The 18,881-nt window shown below is 38.0% G+C and overlaps 1 protein-coding gene across 2 annotated transcripts in view; it reads left to right on the top strand.

Moving 5' to 3' along the window:
- Window positions 1-17,354, top strand: part of LOC116998609 (programmed cell death 6 interacting protein) — a 33,408-nt gene extending 16,054 nt beyond the window's left edge. The window contains exons 6-18 of one of the 2 annotated variants that reach the window (XM_033064504.2): window positions 226-326; window positions 1,961-2,092; window positions 2,904-3,126; window positions 4,027-4,150; window positions 4,799-4,976; window positions 6,430-6,541; window positions 7,631-7,800; window positions 8,550-8,798; window positions 10,857-10,991; window positions 11,841-11,935; window positions 13,242-13,374; window positions 13,738-13,943; window positions 14,789-17,354. In XM_033064504.2, coding sequence (XP_032920395.1) covers window positions 226-326; window positions 1,961-2,092; window positions 2,904-3,126; window positions 4,027-4,150; window positions 4,799-4,976; window positions 6,430-6,541; window positions 7,631-7,800; window positions 8,550-8,798; window positions 10,857-10,991; window positions 11,841-11,935; window positions 13,242-13,374; window positions 13,738-13,943; window positions 14,789-14,957 — 2,027 coding nt within the window. In that variant the 3' untranslated portion in view covers window positions 14,958-17,354. The remainder of the gene's footprint in view (window positions 1-225; window positions 327-1,960; window positions 2,093-2,903; window positions 3,127-4,026; window positions 4,151-4,798; window positions 4,977-6,429; window positions 6,542-7,630; window positions 7,801-8,549; window positions 8,799-10,856; window positions 10,992-11,840; window positions 11,936-13,241; window positions 13,375-13,737; window positions 13,944-14,788) is intronic. The other variant, XM_033064514.2, reaches the window with a different exon arrangement.
- Window positions 17,355-18,881: the final 1,527 nt, after the last annotated feature.

Genomic DNA, 18,881 nt, shown 5'->3' on the forward strand with positions numbered 1-18,881 from the left:
CTTGTTCAACTGACTGAACCTTTGGTGTCATAGTTGAAGTAGAAATTCTGGAAACTGCTGCTGGATGTCAAGAGGGACGAATGGGATCCCACCTTTGAGTTATAATGTAAAGCTGTACACTTAAAATGCAGTTATTGCTATTTGAAGATGAACTAATCCCTTGTTCAGTTATAAAAACTGATAATGATCTTAATTGTTCTTTGTTTTTTCTCTTTCTCACCACAGATAAAATGAAAGATGGTATCATAGCTAAATTAGCAAATCAAGCTGCAGATTACTATGGTGATGCTTACAAACAGTGTCAATATAAAGATACTTTGCCCAAGGTTAGTAACTCATGGAAATGATGAGGGATATGTTGTTTTTTGTAAATAACTGTTATTATTTACAATGGACTTAGTGAAAGACACTTAAAATATATATTCTCAAGCTGACATGTTGCTGCTTTTAAGGGAAATGAACCTGTAATTTGAAAAACAGTGATGAATTGAGGGGGCAAAAGAGTGTGGGTTTTTTTTCTAATAAGCAAGATTTTATTACATGAAGTGCATTTATTTGTAATGCATTTCATTAAAGTTAACTTGAAATGGTTATGGTGTTATTTGAGGATGTATTCTTAGAACTTAATGCCTTGCTAAATCTGTTTACAAACTTACACTTTCTATTTGGGTTTAATTGGCTTCTTAGTGTTTCCATGTGAAATTTACTCTCATGCTGAGTACAGCGTGAATACAGAGGTACTGTATTCATTCATTTACCTGTTAGCAAGAAACACGATTGGAAGTCAGTGTGTGTCTTCTGTCCTTCTGCTTGCCTTCTCTTGCACTACCCCAAAACAATCTTGATACTTGTAAAATATCCCATTTAAATGCTGTCGGTTTTGGAAGAGGTAGAAAGATCTTTCTCATGTTCCTTGAACATTTCTCACATAGGTGTTACATTGCGATGATTTTTAACAGGCAGTGAGATATAATAAAGTCATTACTATATCTTTCATTGTTGTGTACCTTTCTAAGCCTTGTTCCAGTAATCTGTCAAGTGATTATTTGAAAGAACGTAAGGTTTGCTGGTTAACATCAGCTCTGAGAACAGCTACATGTTTAGGAGTGTGACATCAAGGTTGATTGGATGCATCGGACTCCAGTTGCAAGGCCTTCCAGACAACTTTGTCATCCAAATTTACCCTTTTTTAAATGTTGTTTTTCCATCTCTGGGGGAGCAGCAAGTTTGTACAAATATGAAGAAGCAGGTGTTTGCATACTGAGGTCTTTAAAGCATTATTCTGGTTTTCCAGTGCTCCTTGATTTAAGAAATAAAACAGTAAGGCCAAATCCTTGATCTAAGACTATGTCTGTGTGCTGCAGTGTAATGTTTTCATCATGTCTTGGTTGCTACTCCTGCAAAGATAAGTGCATTTATAAAAAATCTAAAATGACTTAAGTTGCTTTCCATGTCAGTGGTTACTGGTCTTCTTTATTTGTTCTTTCCTTTCTTAATTGTAATTGCTTTCTTGATAGGTCTGCTGCTGTTTTAAGTGTAGTTACTTTGTTTAATTAAAAAACAGTCAAACCAAAAACCCCTAGAAGACCTATCTTTCCACCCACCTCCATTTCTTAAGAACACAGTCTTGACTTTGTCTGGGGGTGTTTGGGAGTGTTCTTGCAAGTGTCCTTTCTACTACATACATGCATTTCTTATCTTCGAAGTAAATGTTGTGACTTCCTGGCTTGAATTTAAATCATGGTTCATCTACAATAATGGATGCCAAGAATTTTACAACAGCAGTTTAAAACAAATAATTAATCCATGCAAAGCCACGTGATCTCTGACATTTACATCTAATGTTTTAACCTATCTAAACCATTAATTGGGTGATCCTAATTTCCTTTCTTCTTCCTTTTTCTTCCTGCATCCCATGTTGTCTGTGGTGGTTTATGTGGTTGGACTTTCCCCTGGTCAGTATTTTTATTTCCAGGAGGTGTTTCCTGTTCTGGCTGCAAAGCACTGCATTATGCAGGCCAATGCAGAATATCATCAGTCTATCCTGGCAAAACAACAGAAGAAATTTGGTGAAGAAATTGGGAGATTACAGGTGAGTAACTTTCTTCTCTGAAAAATATGAAAAAAGCTTTTAATCCTGAAAAGCTGATTGGAGTTCTGAAATCCAAATAACTAAGAATGAAACTTATTCAGAAATTATTAAGCATGTTTATCGCACAAATTAAGTTATTATCAGCTGGAAAGATGAAAGACACCTCTCTAACTTTTTTAAAGATGTGTTTTAGTGATTTTTGGTCAATTTGATACTGCTTGACGTGTTAAATCTGTTTGCATAGCCTTCATATCTCAGTACAGCTGATACAACAGATTTGTTGATAAATTTTCCTACGTAATGTTTGTAAAAATCCCCCAAAAGTTAAAGTCTATCTGACCTATACCTCATTTTTTTGCTGATATTCTGCTTTAAAGCTGAGGAATTTTTAAAAATCATATAAACACTTCTCTTTTTAGTCTTTATATTTTTTACCCCCTTAAACTGGTTTCTAGAGGGACTTAGAGATGTTGAAATGAATAAGGTGGTCTCATATTATAAGTACAGTAGGGAAAAAATGGCTAATATGAACTACTTCCTTCAAGTCCCCAAATCTTTTGGAAAATAAATATGTGAAATGCTGCTTCAACTGATTGCGAAGATCCATGTGCAGTGTATCTACTGATGTGCAGGAAATTTGACAGACTTCTATAAGACGATCGTGTTGACATCTTGAAAATTACCATTATGCATTTATCAACTTTGTGCAGGATGGAGCTTGAAACCTCTTTTTGTGTACTCATCTGTTTTCTTAAGAATATATGAAAGAGAGAAAATTTATTATATTAACTGTATTTAAATTTTTTTTTAGCATGCAGCAGATTTGGTGAAAACGGTAGCATCTCGTTATGATGAATATATAAATGTTAAAGATCTGGTTGACAAAATCAACCGCGCACTTGCAGCTGCCAAAAAAGATAACGACTTCATTTACCATGACCGGGTTCCTGACCTGAAAGATTTGGAGTCCATTGGAAAAGCCAGTCTTGTGAAGTCTACTCCAGTTGTTGTTCCACTCAGTCAGAAATTCACTGGTAAGCGAAGTCTGTAGTGTGCTTGCTGTGTTGAAACACATGGTCAACAAAATTCATTTGTACCATGAAAAATTAAACATTTACTTTTTGCATTCTATTAAGTGTACAACTGTGTTTTTGAAACTGCTGTTTTTCTTCTCTACGTTGTTGTTGTTGTTCTTTATAAGTGTAATAAAGCACTGGTTGAAACATCTTACGTGAAGTGTTCAGTTCTCTTAAAGATCTTTCTACAATTTTATCAGCAATTCTATATCTAAAATTTCTATATTAAACCAGTGTTTTTAATTTCAGAAGGAGAAGTTCTGTAGGGAACAGTACCAAGTTATACAATATTAACTAACCTTGTTGCTGCTCTCTCAAAGCTGAAAAATTTCAGTTTGTTTGCTCTACAGATGAATTGTGAAAACATTTTTTCTTACCTTTCTCGTATTTTTCCTTTAATGAAACAAAATTAGATATGAAGCCTTAAGGCAAATCTGATTTGTAACCCTACAATTGGTGTAAAGATAATGTCTTTAAATTACAGTAATTTCACGAGTATAAGGTGCACTGGAGTATAAGGTGCACTTCCGGGTTGCCGGCGAGTTTCCTTACTTTGTCCATATATAAGGCACACCGGCGTATAAGGCGTACTTCCGGGTTCTGATCACAATTTCAGTCAAAAGGATTCTCCTTATACACATGAAATTACTATATTTTGAACTCAATTCAACCTTGAAAACTGAAATCTGAAGGTCTTTATAAATAGATTGTTTTTAAGATATCTTGGGGAGTAGAAGGAGACTATCTTAAGCTGTTAAGTCAGTCTCTGTAGTACAACCTGTACAAAAAAACTGTCAAGATGTTTGTGCTTCTACTTTCATATTACAGCTTGTATAATTTATACTACTTTAATTGCAGACCTGTTTGAGAAGATGGTTCCATTGCAAGTGCAGCAATCTGTGAGTGTTTATAACCAGAGGAGGGCAGATCTAGTAAACAGGTCAATAGCCCAGATGAGAGAAGCCACAAATCTGGCAAATGGGTAAATATGGCTTCTTCTTAAGTTTATCAAGAGGGGTCGTGCATGGCCTGTAAACCCTGGGTGTCTTGCAACCTGTGGATGTCCAGATTATAGTAGTGTTTTTTCGTTACTGTATAGTAAGCTGGCGAATTTAAACCATAACGGGGGGATTTAGAACTGCTTTTCTGTAGGTGTTAAATCTGAAAGTCTATGAAAAACAAGTAGTATTTATATTTCTTCCATCTTTCCTCATTTTTAGGAGTCCAACACTTACTCAGAAAAAGTTCCAGTACCATTAATCTAGAAGGATTTTTCAAAACCCAAGCCATCATTTCAGTGACCATTAAAAAAAAAAGTTCTTTAAAATAAATAATTATAAAAAAAATTGTACCAAGCTGAGAGATAGCAATGTAACTTAAGGCAGTTGTTAATTTTATCTACCAGTCATTACTTAAAATGTTTGCCGTGTTTTGTAAGTGCTGAAAGAGTAGGATTTAGCTTTTTAAGAGCTTTGAAATGTAATTTTAGTGAGGTGTGTGTTTGAAATTTCAGTCTAGGCATACATTATTCTCCAGTTCCATTATAGCTGACTCTGTGATTGTTTATTTAGATAGCAGTGTTATTTTCAGTTGTTTAAAGTTGTTTAATTTAACATCTTGACTTTTTTAGTGTGTTGGCTTCCCTCAATCTTCCTGCTGCTATTGAAGATGTGTCTGGTGATACTGTTCCTCAGTCTATTTTGAACAAATCTAAGTCTGTGATTGAGCAGGGGGGAATTGAGACTGTTGATCAACTGATCAAAGATCTACCTGAACTGCTGCAAAGGAACAAAGAAATTCTAGATGAAGTAAGCCCAAAACCCTAAAGCATTCTAAAATACATCTTCACTGAATGCTTTGCTTTAAATGACAATGGGAAAAGTGTACAATTATTCAAATGCTTTTAACTTTAATAACTTTGCTTATAACTTTAAAAATATGCTATTAAAGTGTTCAACCCATACAAAAACTGTACTGCCACATGTGGACAAACATATGCTTCCTTACAAATACTTTATTTTCAAAAGAGTTGGTGGAGAGGGGCAAGCACTGGGAAAATATTCTAAAGAAATTTGAGTGATTTGTCCCTTTCATGCCTGATTTTAGTTGTCAAATTACAGTAATTTCACAATTATAAGCTGCACCTGATTATAAGCCGCACTTCCGGGTATCGGCAACTTTTTGTTCTTTGGCCGTATATAACCCGCACCAGATTATAAGCCACACTTTCGTTCGCAGCGAGGACCCACGTGCAACAAAGTAATGAATTAGTAACAATCACGCAATCGCGGTGTTTACTGGCAGGTGCTCAATTGGCAAACATTTTTCACAGATCGGGGGTAGCCTTTAAACGCAACCTAAAAACTAAAAAAAAAAATACAGAGAAAAATCACTCACTTTTATTAAACCTACTGGCTTTGTTCTCACCCAGGTGAAGGGAGGACATGGCCCAGGCGGGTGAGGACAACGGGGCCGTGCGGGCTGGGGACCTACTGCCCTGGACTGTCAGAGGCGGTGGGGGCCACAGGCAGGAAAGTTTCCTGGCAAGTGGTGGAGCGCCCCTGAGTGCCGTACCGGCTCACCTCGGTGCCAGGGTGGCCCCAGCACTGGACGAGCCCCGCTGCTTTCTGGCCGAGCCGGTGCCCTGCCCTGGGCGCTGTGCGGCAGCGGGTGGGAACGCGGAGGCCGGGCCTGCCGGTGTCAGGGGCTGAAAGCCCAGCGGAGCTGCCTGGAGGGGCCCTGTGGGTGGAAGTGCCGCTGTCTGACCCCTGCCCTGCGCGCCGCACAGCAGCAGGTGGGAGTGTGGAGCCTGGGCCTGCCGGTGTCCGCGACTGTGCTGTGTGCGTGGGGTGAGCTTGGCACCACGCCGAGCCTGCCAGATCCACAGCGGGCAAGGCCTTGGTGGGCCCACAGCACCGCACAGCCCTGGGCGTGGACCGGGCGGGGACGTGGCAGGTGGTGCGAGGGATGACGGGGTTGGCAGGGATCCATGGTTGCTGGGGCTCTGCAGCTCTCGTGGCTCGCACCTCCAGATTGGCAAAATTCATAACTTCGTCCATATATTAGCCACTCCTGAGTGTAAGCCACACTTCTGGATTCGGACCAAAATTTTAGTCAAAGGGGTACAGCTTATATTAGTGAAATTACTGTATATTTTACAAGAATGTGTAGGCAGATTTTGTTTTCTACAGTAGCTGCCTATTTTGAAGGTATTTTATGTTTAAAACAGCTCTTAATGCATGTAACCTTTTATTCTTGCAGTCTCTGAGATTATTAGATGAAGAAGAAGCTACAGACAATGACCTGCGAACAAAATTCAAAGAACGCTGGCAGAGAACACCATCCAATGAACTCTATAAGCCTCTGAGGGCAGGTAAAGTCCATGTTTCTTGCTTTGGATTTTAAAGATGTCCGTAGTGTCAATTAAAGTAGTTTTCAGTGCTTTGATATTATCTATAAATACACAAATTTTAGTTTAGACAGGTTATGTCGAAATATCCTGATTACAGTCTGCACTGTTACTTGGAGCTGAAAGAGGATGTGACAGCAGGGAATTTGCTGCTGCTTTTGCACCCTTGGTGTGTACATGCATGTTGCGTATAGGTAAAACCTTATAAAATAAGGGCCTTGTTATCCTTGCAAAATCATGGCACCAGGCGTGCTACTTAGGCTGTGTAGAAGGGAGTTATGGGAGAGTCACTCAGCTGGAATAGGGATAGAGAGACATGCTGCGTGACTGCCACATGTCCACATCAGTGGTGTATGGTGACTGGTTGACTTGGGCTTGTTGTGCCTTAAAACTATGTAAACTGATAATGGGCTAACTGCTTTAAAAGGCCTGGTTTTTACAGTAAAGCAACTCCTCTTTGCACCTGCCTGGGGACTCTGAGTCACTTTGCTTTATACATGTGCATGCTGAAGTTTCAGAACGCAAATGAAATGAAAAATGACTGCCTTCCTAAGGATCTGGTTTCAATTGCCTCTTAAATACTTCAATGTATTTTTCCTTCTTAACATTTTTTTCCATCAGTGTGTTGTCTCTTTAATTTGGTGTTTTGTTTTGGGTTTTTTCCCCCAGCATTAGGTCAAACTACTTAAGACCATCACTATACCAATTTTTCTGTGTGCCTGATATATGTTATTTTCTGAAGCTAACAAGGGACTGATACCACTGACTTGGTCTTGCAAAGTTAGAGGTTTAAATCTGCAGAGTAGCTCAAACCAGAGTTCATTCATATACCTTTGTATGCTTCACTAGAGAATTAATAGAGGTGCCTAGTTTATGCACTTCTTAAAGCATAATTTGGAAGCTTAAGTGTTATATAAAAGTATTACATACTGTGCAGGCTTATAAAAATGTGTGATGACTTGCTGAAAAACACAAGAGCTGCTGAGGTGCAAGATTGGTTGAAACAAATTTTGAAATTATATAAACTCTCTTTTTTTTTTCTCCTGCCCCCAGAGGGAGCCAATTACCATAATATTTTGAATAAAGCTATGCAAGCAGATGGGCAGGTGAAAGAGCGCTATCAGACTCACCGGGATACGATTGCACTTCTGTGTAAGCCAGAGGCAGAACTCAATGCAGCCATTCCTTCTGCCAACCCAGCAAAAACACTGCAGGGAAATGAGGTAAAGCAGTGAAATTTGTCTCTATTTTGAATAGAAGTGCTATTTGTCTAACAAAGTAAACTTGCATGAATTGGTAAGAAAACTGATCCCTAACTGCTCTTGTTTCTGTCTCAGTTGATACATGAGGTACCTAACATTTGGAAAAGAAGTTGTCTTCTTGTTTAAAATCTTCTTGAGAATAGTTTGTTACATTTAATATGAACGAAGTCAATCACCATGGACAGTAAGACAGACTCGTTAACTATTATAAAAGGAACAATGAATATTTTTGTTGCGTAGGGAAGTGGGATGTAGTACGTGGCTTCTTGTGGCAACATAAGACATGGCTCAGTATTTTAAAGTATTAGGAAATTACATCAATTTGCTTTCCAAGAAGTTAATGACTCATCTACAGCAATATTATTTTTCTCATAGTAATGATTTGAAGTCAATGGTTTTGGCTGCCATCTTAGAATATCCTATTGGAAGGTATCTGATCAACAAAAAAAAACTCCTAACGTTTTGCAGTAATTCAATTAGCAAAAGCAAACATGTAGAAGAGAATATAGATGGAGAAACTCTCGAAATTTTTTTGTTTTGTCACATTTTTCCTGGTTTCTCACCTTAAACACATTCATAAACAAATACTCATGCAGAAATATTGCCAGCAGCATCTGTGAGTAGTGCAAGATGGAAACAAGTTATTAATAGGTTATACTTCCCCAATAGTTCCTCTAAACTTGCTGACTTAGGACATTTATACTGCCTAGGTTGTTAATGTCTTAAGAACTTTGCTGGCCAATTTGGATGAAGTTAAGAAGGAGAGAGAACAACTGGAAAATGACCTGAAATCTGTTAATTTTGACATGACAAGCAAATTCCTGACTGCACTTGCGCAGGATGGTGCTATAAATGAGGAGGCTATCTCTGTGGCTGAGTTGGACAGAATTTATGGAAGTTACACACAGAAAGTTCAGGAGTCCATAGAAAAGCAGGAAGAACTTCTCAAAAACATTCAGGTACAATGCATGTTTTCCTTTCTCCTAAACTAAGAACAATGACGCTTCTACCTGTCTAGTACTTTGGAAGTCTCACTTTGTTTTCTGGTCTGTTTTGCTTTTTATTCATATGTCATATGTCAGTTGATACTCCTTTATACTCCTCAATCAATGCAGAGATGTCTTTGTGATCACTAGAAAGAAATGGGAATGTTTAGCAGGCTCTCCCTGCAACTCCAGTGTAAATTCTGTTGGACCTTTTTTGGCACAATTCTGCAGATGATTTTGTCCTTGAAAGAAGCTTTAAGTGGTGTGTTAAAACGTTTTTGGGTTTGTTTTGTTTTTTCCCCTTCACTCCATTTTAGTTCTGTCTGGGATAATAGTAGACTTGTCCTTACTGTCTACTAGAAGACATTTTGGATCTCTGAAGTACAGCTTAGTTTATTTATTGCTTTTTACAATATATGCTTGACTTCCAGTGTGTGCAGAGCTTATTGAAGTAAAACTTAATAGCATTTCCCAAAGTTTATTTATAAATTCAGTCTTAATTTATCAGAGGCAGGTACCTGAAACATCTGGCAAAAGAGGAAGCCTTAGTGCTTGGAGGAAAGACTTGAGTAATGATGGAGACTTTTTCCAATAGGGAAAAAATTACCATATGCACCATGTTTAGCAAGGATTTTATATTTGGATATTTAAAAATCTTGATGGGTATTACTTTAATGTTTGAATGTCCTGGAGTTCGAGTTTGTTGGCTTTGGCCATTGAAACAGTCTGAGTTTGCTAGTTTATTTTCTTGTAAGAAATTAGGTGTAAATAGGTGATCCTTCAGTAAGTTTTCCTCTTCCCTGTCCTTTTAGTAGCTTGTCAATATCAACCAAATTTGAAGTAATGCTTCTTAAAAATATTGATTTTCAGTATGATTTTATGAATATCAACGGAAGTTAGCACAGGAGAGAACCAAATTAGTATAGCCGTGGAAAGACAGTTTGCAGGATGAGTCTTGAGAATTATTAAAGGCAGCCCACAACAGAATGGATAATTAACTGGTGATACCTACTCCCAGTGAGTTAACATATGTACAATTCTGAAATACACTTTGTAATAGTCACTGCGCTTTGCAGGTAGTACAGTAATTCCACGATTACAAGCCGCACTGACTATAAGCCACATCTCCGGGTGTTGGCAACGTTTCGTTCGTTGTCCATGCATAAGCCGCACCTGATTATAAGCCGCTCTGTTGTTCGCAGCGAGGACCCGTGTGCAACAAAGTTGCCAAGTAGTAACAGAATTGCAGGGTTTACTGGCTCGGCTCGGGCCATGTGGGCACGGAGCTGCCAATGGGGCCGGGTGGCCCAGCTCAGCGCTGTCACTCAGCGGGGCCGCTCGGGGCCAACCGCCGCTGCTGCTGGGCTCGCTCACTCCGGCCCGGCGCTGCCCCGCAGCGGCAGGTGGCAACAGAGCCCACCAGCACCCGCGGTGGCAGGTGGGAATGGAGCCCCCACGCTCCTGCAGTGGCAGGCGGGGGCGGAGCCTGCCTGCTCCTGCGGCAGCAGGTGGGGACAGGAGCCCCCTGCCTCTGCCCCGGACCGCGGGGATGGCAGCACGGAGCCCCCTGCTTCCCCCTTGAGCTGCAGGGATGGCAGCGTGGAGCCCTCGCCTCCCTTCCCCCCCCTCCGCCGCCACGCTGCCAGCAGGGAACCTGCCTCCACCCACTGTGCAACACAGTAACCAATTTGTAACAATTGCTTAATGCTGGGTTTTATTGGCAGGTGCTTGGCTCAGCACCCTGGCTGGCACTTCCGGGGTTGGAAATTTCAGAAAATTTTTCATATTTTAGCTGCTCCTGAGTGTAAGCCGCATTTCCGGGGTGGGAGCAAAATTTTAGTCAAAATGGTGTGGCTTATAATCGTGAAATTACTGCAATTATGGAAGTCCAGTGTGGACGGGAGATGAGGAGAAGCATGTGTTGGGGAAAACAGAAGCAATGAGTAAGAGGAAAAAGAAAACAAAACATAGAACATCTTACATGGAACTAGCTTGCATTATTTGCATGTTTATTTGTTTTCTTCTTTTAAGAATGCACATCAGGATTTTTCAAAGATGAAACAATCAAACAATGAATCTAATATAAGAGAAGAAGTCTTGAAGAACTTAGCTGTAGCGAATGACAACTTTGTGGAACTTGTAGCAAATTTAAAAGAAGGCACAAAGGTATGGTAATGCTTGAAATGACTTTTTTCATGTGTACAATGAGATGTTAATCAAAAATCATAATAAACTTTGGTAGCTGACAGGTGCATTTTTGAGGATTTTATTGCTGAAACAAGAACAGTGAGTTGCTTGAATTTTGTTTGTTTCAAGAACTGTGAAATGCTTAGTTCCTATCTGAAAAGTAAGCTTTTCTGAGCAATAGGATAAGCTGTTAATTACAGGTAAGTTATGCTGAAGCACCCAGATGAGCCATTTTATCTGAGAAATTCTTTCATCTATTCTCCCATGGTATTTAATCACCTTATAAAGCTGGTTTTTAAATGTTGTTACTCCATACATGAGAAATAATGAGAGCTGTATTTAACTTGCTTTTTTTGATCTGGGTTTCTGGAAGCTGTATTATGGCTTCTGTACTGAGTATTTTTTACTGGTTTATTGATAACTCATTAGGTGGAAAAACTCAACATCTGAGATATCTGTACAAATGAAATGCATGGAACTGAGAGCAATAATATTAACAATAAACAATTATCCTTTACAAAAATAAATAGCTCATCGCCAGAAGATATCTATTTTTGCTCTGGTTTTAATAAATTTTTTTAGTTATCCTAGACTATTTTTATGTTTACACACGCACACAAACCCCCACAAAATTCTGTGATATTCAACAGCTGACTAATTTTGCTTATGAAAACTGTAATAGAATGTACTGGTAAACTTTATTGGAATGGCAGGTTCTGGGCACTGTAATAGTATGATGCCTATAACTGGGTCAATATGTAGAAGTATGCAAGTGTGGAGTCTGGAAGTATTGATTTAGCATATTGTATTTTTACTTTTCTTTACTAGTTTTACAATGAGCTGACAGAAATCCTGCTGAAATTCCAGAACAAGTGCAGTGACATTATCTTTGCTCGCAAGACTGAAAGAGATGAACTGCTCAAGTAAGATTTTGATGTTTTGTTTAAGCATTGCAGAAACATTAAAGTTTTATCAGAAATTTTTCTTTGGGGTCATGTTTATTATGGCACTTGAAATGAGAAAGGAAGAACAGGTGTGCTAAGCCTATTACCTCTGTACTTTAAACCTAGTCCTACTCTCCTCTTTCCTAGGAAAGTGATAGGAGAAATAAATGGAAAAATCTACTTTGAAGTCTGCTCTACTGTTCCTATGTGCAGTTCACCATGAATCTGTTTCATGCTGTGATTTCACTCTCTGTTCTTTTTGGCATGCATTTGTTAGTAATTTTATTCTTTCCTTTGAGGAACTTACGATTTCTACACCCTGTTCCTGCTGTCAATTTAGTTTGAGAAATTAGATGCTTTATCATATTATTTTCTTCCATGGGTTCAGTGTGATGGGGGAAAAGCATTAGTATTCTAATTCTGCTTTGTAGTATGCTCTAGTCTCATACTTTATCATTGCTTAGATATGTGGATCGTTTACAATGCTGGGGAAAGCAGCAGATGTTGTCCTTTGTGGGAGGAGGAGTGTTTGATGCTGTCGTTGTCCCCTACATGAGATCAAATGCAGTATAGTATGTTTCAGATGTGATTTTTAGGCTCTCAAGAGGAGAGCATAACTGAGAAAGTTTGCCATTTAATAAGTGTTCTTTAGCAAAGTACATAGCCTTTCATAAGAAACGACTTCTTGTTACTGGAATTTTGGTTGGTGAAACTGCAGTTGTTCTGTGTACTTGCCATCTTAGAAATGGATTGCTCAACCCTCAATTTTTACCTTTCCTAACTTGATCCTGTGTAGTGTTGTTCTGGGCTCTGTGCTTGTAAACAAAGTCTGTGTTGCAACTCCTTCTGCCTTTATTTGGCTTCCTACATTCATGCAGTTTGGAAGCTGTATGGCTACCTAACCAATGCAGAGTCTGAATATCTCACAATTCTACTATGTTTATGTTCAGTGTTAAGGCTGTAGGGTTAGTCTTGATAAAACATTCTGCTGAGTCTTACTGTGCTCTTTGACTGTTTTGGCCAATGTTGTGGTCTATACTCAGCACTGAGTTAAAACTTGAAGACTTTATTAGAAAATACATGTAACAGTTTATCAGAGAGCTGGCTAGAGGATGGTTTCCATGGAAGTGATTTGGACTCCAAATTTAGTTTGAGCTAGCTCAGTGATCATGCTTTAAATATTAGATTTAGTGTACGGCATCTTTTTGGCTTAATTTGATGCAGTGTACAACAAATGATTTTTAAACTAAGCTGCATGTTTGCTTTTTTTTTTTTTTTTAAATAGAGATTTGCAGCAAAGCATTGCTAGGGAGCCCAGCGCTCCCTCCATTCCACTGCCTATGTATCAGACCACTCCAGCAGCAGGAAATAAGCCAGCAGCATCACCCGCTCCCACTCCAGCCCCAAGAACGATGGTGGTAAATACATGCTGCAGAATTAGTGGGTTGAAAATACTGGGTCCGTACTTGAGAGCTCTAAACTGATCTGCAATTCATGTGTTTCACTCCTTAATATACTGGTGTAGTTGGAAATGTGTTGAAGTGAAATAGAGGGCAAATTCTTAAGGCTTTGCAGAGAGGTGTGTTATGTACTACTCATGCTCATCATTTTTTAGATTAGAAATTAAAAGCTTACTACCTTTTAGATACTTTGTGTTATCTGTATAGATGAAATATAGAATGTCTGTTTAAAATGAAAATAAAAGTCAATCATATAATCAGAGCTTTTGATTCCAAGACTTCAATAAAGAAGCTCCAGCTTAATTCACTTTCTCTTGCTAGGGGACTAAACCACAGCCACCGGCACGGCCACCACCACCAGTGATTTCTGCAGTAGGCAGTTCCTCTTCTGCATTAGCCCCCTCTGGAACAACTGTAGCTCCTGCTGCTGCTCCAGTTCCTGCTCCAGGAGCCAGTGCACCTGCAGCAAGCACTGCATCTTCACAGGCACAGGGACCACCTTACCCAACTTATCATGGTTACCCAGGGTAAGTTGTGGGAGCACTTAAGCAGATTTTTATCGTATTACTTAAAACCACTTTTTCTTGTGTGTGACATTTTAACGTTAGTTAAAGTTGAAGATGTGTTTGCTGTTTAAAGCAAGGGGTCTTATTGCTTGTTAGTTTTTTGGTTGGTTGGGGGTTTTTTGTTTGTTTGGGTTGGGGTTTTTTTAGTCTTTTGTTAGTTTTAATCATGTAACTCTTGTAGGAATCATTTGCTTGTTCCTTTTGTGGGAAGGTTCATTTTAAGTGTTTACAGTTTGTCGTCTTTAAAGGAGAAGGAAAATAGGACTGCATTTCCTTAACCATAGTTTGTTGATTATTGCCAACACTTGTATTATCATTTGGTGATGTTTATCTCAAAACCGTTGGTATATCTAATTTTTCAAGTCTTTAGTATGATACTAAGATAATGAAAAATACAGATAAAATTCCAGTTGAGTAGTGTGCTTTCTTCTGATGCTTTTTCCCATCTTCCTGGTGTCATCACAAGGAATTGAAGGCAACTGTACTCTTCATGGGTAGGAGGCTCAACAATTGTTGAAGTATGCACAGTGTTACTAAACATTCAAGAATCAATTTAGATAAGTTCTAGTTCCAGCAACTTGCCTTTGCTCCACCTTCTCTCGTCATTTCTGTTCCACACACTGTAAAAGTTTTCATGTTTGCTCCTTGAAAGTTACCACATTTCCTGCTACACTTGAAGGAAGATGAAAGGAAAACGTTTGTGGAGATTGCACGGTGTGTTTGTATCTATTAATGAGTTGTTTTTGTAAATTACCATCTTCAATGTTTTTCAACTCAGGTATGCTCTTTTTTTTGCCCCCACACAGGTATTGCCAGATGCCAATGCCAATGGGCTATAATCCATACATGTATGGTCAGTATAATCTGCCATATGCACCTTCACCTGTATATCAAACTCCTGGACAACCACCATATCCACCACCTCAACAACCTGGATACCCTTTTCCTCAACAGCCTTATTACCATCAGCAATAATGTCTCTGCAGAGAAACTCTGCTTGTTAAAATCTGGGAGAAGTTGGCAATAAGTGTACTAAAACTTCTAGCTTCCTTTGGTGTACACCATACTGAACTGTATGTAGCTATAACTCCTGTCTCTTGTTAACTGCTCCAAAATGTCTAGATCAGTTTTTATGACACTAAACTCTTTGAAAGATCTACTGCAGTGGTTTAGACCATAGAGTAATGCCAGAATTTGAGCCTAATTCAGTGGTCTGAAGCAGTATACTATATTTTGGTTAGACCAAAATATTTGTATGCGAGAATCCTGTAAGTAACAAATAGGTTCAGATGAAAAAAAGCAGTGTGTGCACTGGGTATGATATATTCTATAGAACCATATAGCATTTCCTTCTTCATTTGTATTTTTTTAGGTTAATTAGTTTAATTAAAATATGCTATTTTGTCTAATAATCAAGGCCTTGTAAATCATCAATAAAAAGAAATAAATTACTTAAGAACGGTTTAAACACTTGGCATTCTCATTATCAAAAAAGTGTTTTGTGTGTCTGTAGATTGTTTCATTTATCCCTTGACTTGCATAACATAAATAAGTTCTCAAGGTTTTAGCCCTACAAGTGAATTTCCACCTCTTTTCCTTGATTCTGTATTTTTGTGGCAGAATCTATAATAACTGTTTAAGTGTTGGTAGATAAAGTCTTACAGGTAGAGTTTTCCAATAACTTTGAAGTGCATTGAACCAAAATACATTTATTACAATTTTTAAAGAATGGTTACTGTCATGTGCAGGATACTATGTAAAAGAAGGGAGGTCACAGATCTTACAGGACCAGTGAGTAGTTGTTCTGACTTTGTTTGGCAAAGAAGTGGTGGTGGGAAATGTGTTATTGCTCAAAATAGGGCAATTATTGATTGCTGGGACTTTGCAATTTATTTTTTAAATGATTGCTTTTTTTCCCTTGAAATATTTTCTGTATTCCCTCAGGGAGCTTGTTATCAGTGGAAAAAAATTTCTCGGGCAAGGGGGGGAAGAAAATCTTGAAAAATAAACCACATTGAATGCTGACTTTTGGATCCATCATCTCAAGGGATAAATAACCTTGCACTGCATTTTGCATAAGATAGTGAAGAATCTGAGTTTGGGGTTAATGACTTCTACCAAATATTTGCTAACCATTTTTCAGCTTTTTATTTTTCTAACAGGCTTGGGCGGGACTCTCATTTAGCTCTTGAAAAGAGTTGGTTCTATGGGGACAGTTAATTTCCTGAATACTTCATACAAGATGTTCTGGCCTTACAGAATAACTATCACAGTACCTATGTTGCTAAAAGTTGCTCCTTTGTCTTTCTATTAAAGTGCCTGATTGAGATATTGAGGTATATTTTATTGTAGGTGTTTAGGGGTGCCAGTTATTTTAGCATCTGGGTGGAAATCTCCCTGGATCATGAATATTTTTCCTCATAAAGAAAGCAGCATTTAAATTCATATGAGCTCCTTTCTTTTTGTCTCAAGTTCCTCTTGCTGTGTGATCATCCTGATTACTTTGTGGATCCTCCTTGTCTTTAATACTAATCACTAACCTCCATAGAAAATGTAGAACAAAAGGTAGAAATAAGTACCCTTTATAGAACTTACTGAGTACATAATTCTAAACAAATTTATTAAATCTGTAGAAGCTCAGTGATGTGGGGAATATGATGGAGTAAGGGAATACAGCACCACAGATGAAACTGCTGCATAAAGACAGGTGCTTTGCATTTCTTTGTAAACATTGCTGAATGGGGTGGCACAGAAACCGCCCCATTTTTTTTTTTCCTGGTAAGAAGACTTGAGGCAAGCGAGAACAATTAGAAAAAGCTAGGGAGATAACTGGAAACAGCAATCAGAACCTGATTTTATTCTAACTGGAAAAACAGTAGTTTTCCACTAATTTCACTGTGTCAATGTGAGCAAGTGAAAGTCTAATACAACCTTTTAAATTCTAAACTTTTAGTATGCCATGGGCTGTAGGTTTTTCAGTTCACACATTAGATGCATTTGAGCTGTTGTGTAAGTTTGTTTATAGTGCCTCAATTGATAAAACTTATTTTCATGCTGTATAAAAAAGTAATTTGTTCCAGCTTAAAGATTCTTAGAACTGAAATTTTACTTTTTAAAATTTCATAGATCTGGAATTACTGTCAAAACATTTTTTTCCAGTTTTGTTTCTGCTTGCTTTAGTCTATTATTTGAATATGTGTAGAAATCTAGGCATTATGTTCAGTTTTTCTCCTTTTTTTTTTTCCTAAACAGAACAGAAAAATCCAGAGACGTATTATGTATGTGCTTTTAAGCATGCAGTTATCATGACTTTGGTTGAAATGTTACCTTGTTCTTCTATAGTTTATTAAAAAAATCAGTTAGAAAACCTGATTTCATGGTGCTTCTCTTGAGTCCTTTGGGTTCAAACAAGTGTTTTTTCGGAAAGGATGGAAACAAGTAATGGGCTCCCAAGATATTTGTGCTGTGGTCAAGGTGTACAGCTGCTCTGTAATAACAGCCACATCCAGATCCTGGTAGTTATGTTTATTTCCAAAGCTGGTGGAGTGTATTTCCCTCTGTTTATATGAGGAGGAAATAATTAAGGTTCATTTAATGGTTGTCTGCCTTCAGAAACTTGTATTCCAAGGTTTGTTTTTTTTTGTTAACTCATATTCAGGCTGGCTTACACGAGACTCCCAGCGTCGTGGATATTAAAGCATAGGTAGCAGGAAAAAGGGTTTATAAGGGCAGCTAATAACAGCAGATAAACTGTCCCCTTGGGCACTCGAAGAAGTCAATTTCTTTTAAATTTTTTTTCAAAAAACTTTATAATGCCATGCTTGTTTCAATTGCCGTGTGGAGGGAAAAGTTTACAATCATATCCTTTCAGAGACTTTGAAGTCAAGGATTTATTTTATCTTGTATGAAAGCTTTCAATGCAGTTAGTGAGACAGGCAAGTTTTAGGAAGCAAGCTAATAGCAGATCATCAGTAAAATACCAAACTGTTGCAGGGCTAATGGGTCTTTCCTCAATTTTTTTTTTCTTTATTAACATGGTTTTAGCCCATATGCAAAAAGTGTCTTCTTTCCTGAGCACTAATGTGACACTGCAAGCTAATGGTGATTTTTTTACTGTCGTCCCATTGTTTTGAGTGCTTTTAGATTTGTGAGATTTAGTTTGAATTGGACTGAATGGAGTCCTTTGCTATTTTAGAGTACCTTGAGGCAATATTTGAACCTTGATATACTGTAACAATCTCACCCATTGTCAGCTGAAAACCACAAGAAAATCCTTTGGAAAAGGATTTTTTTTTTCTCTGCATTACTGGATGCAGAGAGCAATGCTTGCTTGTTACCAAAACAGTTCTGAAATTACTTGCATCTCAGAAGCTGTTTTCTGGCATGCATTTTTCCTGGCAGACCATTAAAATACATTAGGCTGAACAATTGTGGGTTTGAGTTTTGGTTGATACTATTGAGTGAAACTGCCTGAATTTTCAGGAGTTCACTGTGTATAGTTTAAAAGAAATTATTTTGAGAGTTTCGGTGCCTGCAAAGATGAGCTATTACAGCAGAGCAACACTCAAAATTGCTTTTTTGTATTGTTTATGGGGAAGGATTTGGGGTTCTTGCTGCTTTTGACTAATGTTACTTAATATGCTAACTTTTTAGGTTTACTATGACTTTTGAAAAGTATATTTGGAATGGCCAGGTTTTTGTTTTTTTGCTTTTTTGGTTTTTTTAAAGTGACTTCTTGTTCATCGTGATAGCTAAGTACTGCTAGATTTAAAAAATGTATTAGTTTTTTTAGTTGCACTGCTTTAAGTATTTACCCTTACACTTTTATGTTCTGACAGTCAAAAACTTTATACTCAAGTTGACATTTTTCTGATTTGCACTCAAATTTGTAACTCTAGT

The sequence above is a fragment of the Catharus ustulatus genome, chromosome 1 (genome assembly GCF_009819885.2).
Source record: "Catharus ustulatus isolate bCatUst1 chromosome 1, bCatUst1.pri.v2, whole genome shotgun sequence".
NCBI lineage: Eukaryota > Metazoa > Chordata > Aves > Passeriformes > Turdidae > Catharus > Catharus ustulatus.